Source organism: Emericellopsis cladophorae, assembly GCF_022114955.1.
Source record: "Emericellopsis cladophorae strain MUM 19.33 chromosome Unknown NODE_93_length_51195_cov_114_010407, whole genome shotgun sequence".
NCBI classification, from domain to species: domain Eukaryota; kingdom Fungi; phylum Ascomycota; class Sordariomycetes; order Hypocreales; family Bionectriaceae; genus Emericellopsis; species Emericellopsis cladophorae.
Genome location: NW_026251018.1, coordinates 20,322 through 32,343, shown reverse-complemented (window position 1 = coordinate 32,343; position 12,022 = coordinate 20,322). Strand labels below are relative to the sequence as shown.

Sequence of the window (12,022 nt, the reverse complement as noted above, 5' to 3'; positions counted from 1 at the left end):
CTAGAGTCGACTCCCCTCGCTATCCTCGGCAAAATACTTTCTCGTCGGTCGTCTGCCACCTTGTCCTTTGCCGTCAAAGATATTGCCCGCCCCCTTCTTTCTGCTGCCCTCTCCGCAACAGTCCACGACCTCGTAGCCGCAGAGCAGCCAGGCATCGACAACCTCTCTCATGCGGCGTGGAAAGCGGAGAAGACCGTAGGTCTGCTGGTCGTTATCGCGGGACCGGTATTCGAATCCCCTCTCCTCAGAGACCGGGCCCAGGTTGAGGTCACCAATTTCGCAGGAGAAGACGTCATCGTACTCCCCGCCCGCATTGGCCCATGGCTCCTCGATGTCGGCAGTGACCAACTGCTGCTCCACGCACTCGACGGCGCGCCATTTCTCGCGGCAGTGTTCCTTTCCCGGGGGCACGAATACCACGGGGAAGTGTCTCCTCGGGCATCTCTTGCCCGTGCAGTGGCAGGCGATGTCCAGGGAGTTCTGGCATGGGCGGCGCAGGGAGACGGAGACGCAGAGGGTAGTGATGCGCACCGACTTCCGGCCAGGGAAGAATGGGAACATGCCCCGACGCAGACGGAGAGGCACATCAAACGTGTGAGGACACCTAGGTAAAGAAGCGCAGCGGCACTCTTCGCACCCGGCGTCGCTACTCCGTGCGAATGGCGGCCACAGGTCTGAGAACTCCCGCCTGATCTCGAAGCCGCGCCAGAGGGCATTGCTGCTGCCGCAAGACCCGTGCCCATCACCGCCGTGCAGGTGGGCGGCGACGCACCCAGAAAGCCGGTCCAGGGCGAGTCTCCTCAGTATCGGCCCACCGTCCCGCGCCGTGTAGTTGAGACTGAGAACCACGTCCGAGAGGGAGCTGAAATCAAAGAGGTTATATCGGCGAGGCAGCGTGATGCACCAGCGGGACATGGCGCCCTCGTACTCAAAGGGGAGGTAGCGCTCGTCGCGGAACGATAGCTCAAAGAGGCCTGAGTCGTCTTGGCCGTGGGACGTGGCCACGGCGGAGGAGGACGTATAGCGGTGTACGACATATGGATCCGTCTCGCTCATCGGGGAACCACGGCTCTCCTTCTCTCCTTGACCAGACCCTCGTCCGCAGCATCCGCAGCTGCTGCACGACGCCGCCCGAGGCGGCACCAGAGGCTCAGTGCGGACACTACTGCCCAGTAGACGCAGCTCGCAGTGCACGCCGGTGTAGGGGCCCGCCACACAGGGGACACTGACGGTCACACTGCGTAGTCGTCGTAGGTAGTGGCCCGGGTAGTCCGCGTCAAAGATGGACTCGGGCAGCCCGATCTCGCAGGTCCCACGCTGTCGCAGGGCGAGAAACGCGCGTGGGAACCTCTCCCGGAGGGAGATGCGCTTGGACAACTCGAGCTCCCGGCCATTGAGAGCCATGTAGCTGTGCTCAAGCCTGCGCAGGGCCAGATCCAAGCGCTCCCCAGCCATGAGACCCGCATGCACGGCACTATTACGGCGGCCGCCGCCGCCGCCGCCGGTGTCGTCCCAGAGGTCGGCACCGGTAGGGAACGGCTGTGAGGCCGTCCCGGGGGGCACTCGTTCGAAGAGGAACGCGGCATGGGCTTCCCTTGCGGTACGCAGCGCCAGGGAAAAGGTGGCACGCAGCAGGGCGGCCGTCTCGCGCTGTAGGAAGAGGTGGAGTGCGTGGCGCGAGTGTCGATCTCGCTCAAAGGCCATGACCTCTTCAGCATGTTCGCGCTGGCGCTCGTGGGCATTGAGCTCGCGGAGCGCCGACGCTCGCCGCCTCTCGGCCGCCAACCGTTGCCTCTTGACCTGGGCTATCTCGACCTGGGCCAACTCAGCCTGATGCCTCCACTCAAACAGCCGTCTGTCCCAGCCCGCCCGGGTCAGAGAGAGGCCAGCCTGGGAGGTGGAGATGGAAGCGACCGTGTTGAGCACGCGGGCCACGGCCCCCGTCGCGGCCGCCATCTTGGTGCCGATGGGCAGCTCCGTCTTGACCAGCGGACCCATGCCGGCCACGCCCGTGGCCAGGTCCGGAATCAGGCTGAAGACTTGGCCCAGACCCTCGGAGACGTTGGCAGCCGTACTGGAGCTCATGGCCGTCTCCGTCCCCGTCACGTGTGACTCCTCGCCTGGCATCAGGCCCCCGTCCCGTAAGGCGACGTAGTAGCGCCGTCTGGCGAGCGCCGCCTTCATGGCCTGCTGCAGCGCGTCCACCTCCCAGTCGGCGGCCCGCCACTGCTGCTGTGCTGTGCTGATGCCGAGCTCGAGCAGCGTACGCTCGTGCGAGGCCCGTAGCGCGCTGATGTACGCGCCGTCTCCTCGCTCGTAAGCCGAGATGAGAGAGCTGGCCAGCCCTCGCACCAGCCCGGTGAGCTCGACTGCCTTGGGAAACACAGCAGTGAACCGGTAGGGCTGAGATGCACCCGACATCTCACCCTGCAGGGAGGACGGTGACGGCGGGCAGTTGAAGGAGAGGCATGAGAGGGCCGCCGGCGTGGCGTGACCTGAGTTCTGGCGCCGGTTCAGGGTGGACAGCCGGTCTGTAACCTGGTCATAAAGGCGCAGCAGGCGCGGGTTCAGAGGCGATGCAGCCGAGAAGAAGCTGGACACGCTCATATTCTGCTCGATGCGCGAGTCAGGGTGCGCAATGACCGTCGCGGGCGCCGGACCCAAAAGGCGCGCCATGGTCTCGGCCAACACCTGGGCAAGCTGCGCCGCCTCCGCCTCGGTGCTCGTGTCTGCCACATTATCGGACCACTGGAGCATTGTCTCGAGGTACTCGAGGAGTACGGCGCGGCTGCGAACGAGCTTCGGCTGCAAGGACGAGTCGGCCGTGGCAGGACAGCAGGGCGAGTCGAGGATAACGGTGCCCCCTGTGGCCGAGGATCGGGAGCACAGTGCCCACGAGTTGTCCCTTGCCAGGGGATCAAAAGCTGTGCGGTACCAGTCCAACGCAGCCGAGAAGCAGCCGTTGTCTCTGAGCTTGCCGGCCATAGCGAGCGCCGCCCCAAAGGCCGTTGTGGGAGCCAATGGCGTGCCCGATGCAAAGTAGACGAATCGCGGATATGCCGGGAAGGACGCGAAGGGCCCCTTCGAGCTGAACCACGAGGAGTGCGGCGCAAAGACGTCGGGGATAGACTGCGGGAGGGCGACAGCTTCGTCACTAGCAAGGTCGTATCGGAATCCCAGCGCTGTACCGAGCGGTGTTGATGATTGTGCTTGTGGATGGCCATCATCATCAGATCCATCGCCAGCCACCGTGAAGAACAGAGAGTCCATGCATCTCCCTACCAGCTCCAGGTGTAGCCGACCGTCGTTGGGAAGCTGTGTTGCCTTGACATAGGTGGCTGATCTCCTGGGCGCGAGCAAGCAGCCGTTGTGCACGCAAGCCCAGAACAGGGCCGTGGCCGGGCGCGGCTTCCACGTCAGACGCTGCGCTGTTTTTGTTTTTGTCGTTATCCCTAATGAGCCTGTGTCCTGCGTGTTTTTCTCGTCCGCCTCGGGATCTGGGTCTGCCCATGCTGGCGCGCTCGGGTCATCCGCTGACGAGGTGCCAATGTCGGCGTTCTGTGGCGCGTCCTCGTGGCTGTAGATGTTCGCCGGTGCCAGCCAGAAGTAATACTCGTCTACCACGGGGACCTTGGATGAGTCGTAGACAAAGGCAGGAGGGCGACCAGCGGCAGCGACGCGGAGGAACCTCGCGCCCAGTCGAATGGCCGACTCGATCCAGAAAGGCAGGTGGACACCATATGTCCTGGTCGCCACGATACGCAGCTCGTCCGTGGTATTGGGTGTGTTCGAAGCTGGGGTGGCTCCCTGGGAGACGGTCTTGAGCCCGACGGACAGCAGCGTAGGCCGAGGGATGTTGTCGGGCGTGGCCATCAGCAGCAGGTTCTCCAGTGTCGAATCTTTGTGCCTCCCAAGCGTCGCCAGATCTCGGTCTGCCTGTTGCATTTCTAGACCAGACGTTGCCGGCGCTTCTTCGTCATCGCCTTCACCACTCACACCCGCCGAAAACCATACCGGTCGTCCTGGCGCAGCCAGTGTGGACGTATCCCGCCGCAGGGCCTGCGTCAGGAACCAGCCCGCCTCGGTCGTCTCCAAGACGCGCAGCTCGTCCCACGTCGCCCAGTTCTCGGCGTACAAGGTGCGCCTCGTATGAGCCGACCAGACCTGGAAGCTCGCCAACCGGCCCTCCCAAGCCTCATCAAGATCGCTTCGATCCCCAGGGGTCATGCGCAGCTGTGGCTCCAAACCGATTCGCAGGCGTGTCACCAGGCGTTGAGCGGCTACGATTCCGTCCTGGATGCGTGTCGTACGCCCGTCAAGGCGTGCCTCCACATCCAGAAGAAGCAGATCCACCAGGTCTCGGGGCGTGGTGGACGTGTCGTCGCCCGTCTCATGGCCGCTGCCGCCAAACGGCAGAGGGACGCGCCCCATCTGACAGAGGAAAGCGACGAGGGCATCCCGAGCACGCAGCCTGAGGCCGTCGTTCAGCGTCTTCAACGCAGACAGCCGGTTGACTTCTCCGCAGGCAGATTCCACTCCATCGTGGCGATCCGGGTCGATCCCCAGCAGACTGTACTGCACGAACCGGATAAGGTTGTGGACCCCCGACTGCGAGGGCACCGGGTTGCCGTTCGTGTCCGTGTCTTCCGGCACAACGGTCCCGAGCCCGAGGGCGTCGTCGTCCGCCGCCCACAGCGCGGGTCTGGCCCTCTCGAGCACGTCCGTCTGGAAGTTGTCTGCCAGTCTCTTGGCCCAGGCGCGCGCGTGCCAGAGTCGGGTTGTCCAGCGCTCATTCTGCAAGTCTGGTACCGCGAGGATGTGATGGATATCGGGCTCGGGCCTCTGATTGCTGTCAGCCGGCGGGAGTTTGAGGTACACGTAGTTGAGCAGCGTGTCCTTGAGTCCTACATCCACACCGCAGTGCCGGAGTGCGAGATTCGCCGCGTCGTCATGACTGGATGGGGGCCCCAGCTGATGCTGGGAGCCCGCCTCGTAAAACATGACCCATACTGTACCCCTCGTGTCAGAAGGATAGCGATGATGGCCGCCAGGTTTTCGGTCCCGGCGCAGCTGGCGGACCTCCCCCCGGAGGTGGGTGTAATCAAAGAGACGTTCCCACGTGTCGAACAAGGCCGCCTGCCGCTGGGCACTGGGCTCCACGCGCGAGTCGACGGTCTCGCTTGGGGGTAAGTAAGGATCTGACACGGGCAAGAGGTTGAAATCAAGGTACGCGTGGTGGGCGATGTACTTGTCTTCCCCGGGCCGTCGGTAGTAGGCGGTGCCCTTGAACTGGTGTCCACTCCCCAGAAGAAACTCCATCTCGGACAGTCCGTCGCAGTGCCAGCCGTCTTTGGGCCCATCGGCGGACAGACTGAAGCGGCTGATGAGGAGGGCAGCCTTAAAGACGCGCTGGTACGTGCGACGCGCATCGCACAGGGTGGGTATGTATTGGTTGGCAAGAAATCTAGAGACACTGCTTTCCCTCTGTCGCGTCTTGCCGAGGAACGACCCCATTGGACCCTGCTTGCTGTCGATCACGAGGTTGCGCAGGGGTACGAGGATGCAGCGAGATTTGGTCTGGGGCCCTTGGTAGCGTACTTCGAAGCCCGTCCGCTCGCGCGTGACAGCATCGGCCACTTGCGAGAAGTGCGGGTCGACCTGTCTATACACGACGTGGATGGCGTAGGCACCTTGGTGTAGCTGCACGCTATCGGACACGAAGCTTGGGCCGGTTGACCGCCCTTGGTGTTCACCACCGTCGTGGCGCAGCAGCTTGTACGTCTTCTGCCCTCGTTTCAGGGTGACGCTCCACAGGTCGCTGTCACATCCATCGCGGCCAGGAAGGCCCTCGGCGGTGTCACACGGGGCCCCTGCGCTAAAGACATAGCACCCAGAACATTCCACGAGTAGTGTGCCAGTCCATTCGCAGTCAAACGGCTCGGCACCTTGGAGAAGGCAGCCGTCGCGATTGCGCCACGCAAACCCGTTGCGGACGCTGACGGCCTCGCGGGTTTCTGGCCCCGACGGACGAGTTTCAAGGTCTGGGATGACGGTTGGTACTGGGCAGTTCCAGCGGTCTTGGACTAGACCAAAGGCCTTTAATCCACCGCGAATTTCCTCCCAGCGCTTGTTTGCGCCGGCCATCCCCGCGTCCGTCATGGGCCCCGCATTCGCCCCGGGGACCGAGTGGATCTCGCCGGCGAGGCCGGTGCCGGCAATGCCGAGCAACCCCGCCAGGGCACCGCCGGAGAAGCGGGGCGAGGTGCCCCATTGGAATTGTTCCGGATCCGGCGGCGCGCCCGAGTCATTCTCCCACGGCGCGAGCGCTCGGTTTTCATCGGCGACGAGGTGTCTGAGCACTGTGATAGCCAGTGAAGTGTCGATGGGGGGCGAGCCGCATGCCTCGCAAGTGCATGTGAGTCTGGACTTGTTGGTCACATGCCGGACATGCACGGCGATGTGCCGGGCGATGATGCGCACCCGCCTCTCAAAGACTAGCACCTCGCGCGCGAAAAGCCTCCACCGCGCGCACTCGTCCGCCTGCACGAGATGCTCTACGGCACGACCAAAGTTCCGGAACAGCAGGGCAAACGGAGCGAGCGCTGCTCTCGGCGCAAAATAGAGTTCTTGAACCGCCCTGGCCTCCTCGGGGCGCAGCTGTCGTATTGCCCGCAGCTTGGCAAGCACGGCATCGTCCCGTAGCGGTAGGGCCACATACAATTCCCCGGAGCCCGAATTTGAGTTCAGCCTCGAATCCTCAGACGCCACGGTCCGATAGTGCAGCGGCCCACACGGGTCTGCCGCCCACATGGCGGGAGACGTGTCGAGTGGGTCCAGAGGAGCGGTCCACTGCCTGCTCCTAGCGTCGACACTGCGTCCTCCGCTTCGTGCCACTGCAGAGGGGAAGAAGTGCTCCGCCAATGATTGCAGCGCATCGTTCGTCCCCCCAGACATTGTGGGGAACGATGTGTATCCAGCGTCATGTAGGATGCCTTGGACGCGTGACCAATCGAGCGCGTCGCAGGCATCGTCACTCAGCGCGGCGCACTCGTCCTCGTCGTCTTCGGCACGCAAGAGCGTCTTCCGCAGTGCCTCGAGGCTGAACTCAAGCTCATCGTCGGGAAGGCTGCTGAGCGGGTGGCTGGCCGTCTCGAGCTGTGGTGCTATTGGAAAGGGGTCGTCACCGTCCACGTGGTCCTGGACGGTGAAGAGAAAGAGCAGCTCACCAACTGTGAAACGAGAGGCGCAGATCTTGGCGAGGACCTCGGCAAATCGGAGCGTGCAGACGGGATCGAAATGCCAGGACGGGTCCTGCGCAGCATCGAGAGAGAATCCCGCCAAACGGGCGAGGTGGCTTAGGTTTTCGGCGAGGATCTTGGGAGAGGCGCCATGGGAGGCCCCGGCATGGACATGGTACTCCCTCTCGGCATACCGCTGGACGACGTCAATCATGGCAGACACGGCCCAGTCCCATGCAGGCGAGGCGTTGGGCGGTCTGGGCACACTCGGATCCCACAGAGCGAGGATCTCGGTGCGCGCTGAGCCGGGCGCCTTCTTGCTGTCGGGGGCAAGTCCGAGACAGTCTTCCCCGTCATTCTCAGCAGACCACGGGAGTCCAAAGCAGTCCGCCAACATGAGCAACGCGACAAGACGACGAATGAAGGCAGGGTTGATCATTTCCTTGTCCCCAAACAGCTGAAGGACGGTGCAGATGTCCGCAAGCCGGCGGAACGAGAGCTTGTGGCGACACCCTGCGTTGAGAGTCCTCCACAGACGCACAAAGACGGCCAGCTGTTTGAGATGAGTCTCGGTGTTCTTCCTCGCTTTCACGTTGGGGAATCGTATGCGCCAGATGTCCAGGCAACAAGGTGGGCAGTCCCGGGGTCCCACCGTATCAGCAGCAGCCTCTCGCTCGCCCTCGTCTCGGGTGAAGTCACTTTCCCCATGACCATGGTTTGTATCCGCGCGTGCATGTGTGGGATGGATAGAAGACGCCTGAAGCCTCGAGCGGTCATCGACAACGAGCGTAAAGTCGACATAGCCCGACGCCTTCAGCTTCAGCACGTCGCAGTACGTCAGGTCGAGTCCGCGCATGAACCCATGCAGCTTGAGGGCCGTGTCAGTCCACGAGGACTCGGATAGCGACAGACCATAGAGACCAGCCACTTGCTCTTCATCGAGGTCGGACGTGTAGAGCGTTGCGTACTCTTGCTTCGACAGCCCGAGGTACTCGAGCCCAATCTCGATCCGCACTGGGAACCGCCACGCGTGGGCCTGCCACTCGGGAGGGTCCCTTGAGGGATCGAGGGCAAACTCGGTAATGTCGCGCCTGAAGCGCCGCATGGTGTCGAATCGCCTAGTGCCGACGCATGCAAGGTACGAGCGCGTCATGTCTAGATGGCGGGCGAATGGGAGGGCCGGCGAGGTAAAGGTGCTCTCGAGCCTGTGATAGACCCCAGGCCGCGCAACCTGGATAGCCGGATGCGAGTGCTCGGGAATAGCGGCGAGAAGCTCTGGGGGCGATGGGAGGCCGGGGGGGCAGCAATGTGCAGGGCCAGGTCCCTGGTCTTGGCCTTGTCCATCCTCCGACAGACAAAGACCAAGGAGCTTCGCTGCTGGGTGCGAAGTCGTCTGATGCACGATACCGTGCGGAGCGGTCTGGTCGTTGGCAACCATGGCGCCCACCGCCTCTAGGCTCTCGATGGCGAGGTCCGCGAGGGGAATAGTCGTCTCCAGGTTTGCCTTGCTGACATACAAGCTTCCAATGTCGCCTCTGCGTGTCGACAGCAAGTCTTTCACTGTCATGTCCATGCCATCCTGCTGCACGTGGAGCTTCAAAGGGGTACGCAGAATCTCGTGAAGATAGGCCACCCGGCCGAGGGGATCTAGTGTCGGCGCCGGAATACAGTTGACCAGCGTCTGGGCTCCGCCCGGGTTGGCAGGTACAAAGCCCCAGCCCGGCTCGATCCCCGAGCTTGGTAGGCTGTGTGGCAGCGCTACAGCGAGGGCATGGATCGCGGGCACATGCACAGGTTCGATGATGGTCCCGCTCAAGCCTGCCGCGAACTGTGTCACGGACAGCGCGACGATGCCATCCGCTGATACGAAACCACGGCTGTACAGGGCCTCCATGTATGCAAAACGACGGTAGGTCGAGACGCTGGCGGCATCGGAAAGATTGGTTACGTGGACGAGAGTCCAGAGCGTTTTTAAGGTCACCCCAAGCCAGCGTCGCAGCTTCTCTGTGCCATCGTCGCCAAAGGAAGACAAATTGGGAGGACTGGGATCAGGAAATGCCGCTAGGAGGGCGACTTGGACCAGGTCATCGTCCCAGTCGCCCTCAAAAGAGAATCCGGTCGCGGACTGAAGGAAAACGGCGAGCAAATCACCGGCGCCAGTGTCAGAATCGCTGGGTAGTCCGTTAAACTCGGCCGGCCCCGCGTCCAGCACGGGGATGAGATGAGCACTCGTTTCTCCCGGTGACGAGGGAGCCTGCCAGGTCACGAAGAAGAGCATCTGCAGCCGCCGAACAAAAGCCTCGACACGGCTCACGACATCACCCGGTGCCGTCCATGCCGGCAGGGATGGTGGGTTAGTACCGGACAGAAAGAAATCCTTCCATGCCTCCGTGGTGATGCTGTGCAATTCGTAGGCATGTCGGATCACCGTGGGAGGGCTCCCTGGTGGTGCTGGTGGTATCTTCGCAGGAACCAGGGCCGCCGACGCGATGGCTGGCTTGAGGCCAGGATCTCCCGAGGCGGCGATCTGCAGGATCAGATTGAGATAAGCGTCGTCGCTGAATCGATCAGTCGTCCAGAACGCCTGGTCCTGCCGGTCAAAGTCCCGCCACAGGGCCACGAGCCCCGAGACCAGGGCCATGGCCAGCACGGGCTGTTGCGGCAGCTGGGTGCTGGCCGACGCTCCCGAGGCCGTCAGCCCACCGAGCATGTTGACGACATTGGGGAGTAGTGCGCACAGGCGCCGCACGGCCTGTGCCGTGTTGATGCTGACGTTGCCACCATCGTCACCCTGGGTCACTGTGGACTCGGACGGGCCCAGGATGCCCGCGCCCACGGCCGCAACCACGGTGGTCTTGATGAACTCGGGAGTACTGTTCACCAGCGCGCGGTACCGCAGCTCTGGTGTGAGAGTCGGGGACAGCTGGTAGCCAAGGGCGTAGAAGTAGGCAGCTGGGACGACAAAGGACGGGTCAATGCGTGCGGCTGGGGAGGAGGGCGGTGCCACGGCGAAGGCGTCCCAGCTCGTCAGCACAACAGACAGCTGGGCTGTGCTCTGGCCGTTCGTGGAGGACGACTGCGGCTGGGTTGATGGCACCATGCGCGCGTCCAAAGGAAAGGTCAAGAGCGCCATGGACGACTCGGCGCTGAGACGCTCCGCGGCGACGGCAGCCGAGGCGGCGAAGATGTACGAGGCCAGCCTGCGGGCGTCGGCGTCGAGCTTGGCGTGATACGCTGCCAAGTTGCCCTCGAACTTGGTGCGTGTCATGTCATTGTAGGTGCCTGGGGACGTGTACAAGTCCTCGAGCGACAGGCTCTCCTCGGGCACAGGGGACGGGAGGGGCAGCCAGGCCCGGTTGTAGACAATCTCCGAGGCAATGTCCTGGCTCTGGGCTTCGGTGAGAGGTTGAATAAGGTTCTGCAGCCTGGTGCCGGTGTCCAGGTCGTACTTGGCCAGCACAAGGTTGACGCCGTTCACGAGCTCGTCAAACGGCGGTGGATTGCCGTTCTGCTGAAGAAGGATGGCAGCGGTGCCCGCGGGCAAGGGGCTTGGTGCCGAGGGGATGAGCGCGTACAGGGAAGGCACCGTCATGCGTGGGAATCCGTCGAGGATGATGGGGTTGTTGGCTATGCCCATGTAGTCTACGGCATAGGGTGAGAGATCGCGGACAGTGTAGCAGGTCGCGTTCCACTCGATACTGGGTGCCTCAAGCGCGACACCGCTGCGCTTGAGGACGAGACGGACATCATAGCCCGTTTTCTTGGGATACTCCTTGTGGGCCGCGCCGGCGTCAGGCGGTTGCATGTCCACAACGATGACGGCCGTGGCCACCGCCTTCAGCACGCCCGACGTCGGGGGCTGCGGGAATCCTCGCGGCACATTGGCGGCGGTATGCTGGATGATGGACTTGGGCAGCTTCTTCTTGCGTCCTGGTTCCGGATCAGGAATATCTATGGGCGTTATGATCGCGTCCCATGCCTGACTCGCGGAGAAACTGAGCAGTCCACTAGCCTCGCCCAGAAGGACTTGATTGGCGCCCGTAGGATTGGTGCTCTCGTCGACGTTGGTGATGTTCTGGTCAAAGCACTGAATAGAGAGGTCCCGGATGTAGTCCCGGAAGGTGGCCGCATCGGTGGGCGGACTCGGGAGCAGCCGGACGATGATTAGGTCAATAGTCATGGCGGCTGCTGTCAAAGGATGGAGAGACAGCGTGGATGATTGCTCTTCCTCATAGCTACAGTAGTAGCTGTAAATGCACGTCGGATGGAGGCAAGGTTTCACGTAGGTGTTGCGTGTAGATGGGAAGACGCATCAGATCAGTTAAGATATACGATGGGAGGAGATGGATGAGAATACGCAAAGACCCTCGCCACTGGGGCCTCGGAAAGACAGTTTCCCAAGACGACACGAGCCGTCCTCCAAGCGAACTACGTGCGACATGCTTCGTTTACGGACACTCTAGGCCCGGCTCGTCAAGTGGGAGTGTGGATAGCCCGAGGGGACAGAGTGACACACAAGGGTAACAGTCTGGAGCCTAGATCATGCACCCCGTTTGGGGCTGCGCACCCCCTGGCCGGGCTGAGAAATTTTGTCAGCAGTGGATTCTGCCGCAATCACACGCCATGGCGTTCCGGCTTGTCTTTTTATCGGCCGTCCTGGTCCAGTGGTCCCCCAGCTGAATGGAGACAGCGATTGCCGGCGCGGGGAAGCGTCAAGGACGCATGATCGGCACGCTTACCGGTAGGGCTGTACCATCGTTCCGGTACAGACGGATATCGCTTAC

The 12,022-nt window shown here is 62.7% G+C and overlaps 1 protein-coding gene across 1 annotated transcript; it reads right to left on the bottom strand.

Annotated features, from left to right (window-relative positions):
• On the bottom strand, positions 1–11,418 carry J7T54_000024 (uncharacterized protein; the record flags this gene model as incomplete). Its single annotated transcript, XM_051510348.1, has 1 exon — positions 1–11,418. One exon carries the CDS (start codon positions 11,416–11,418, stop codon positions 1–3), a length of 11,418 nt encoding a protein of 3,805 aa, XP_051358742.1.
• Positions 11,419–12,022: the final 604 nt, after the last annotated feature.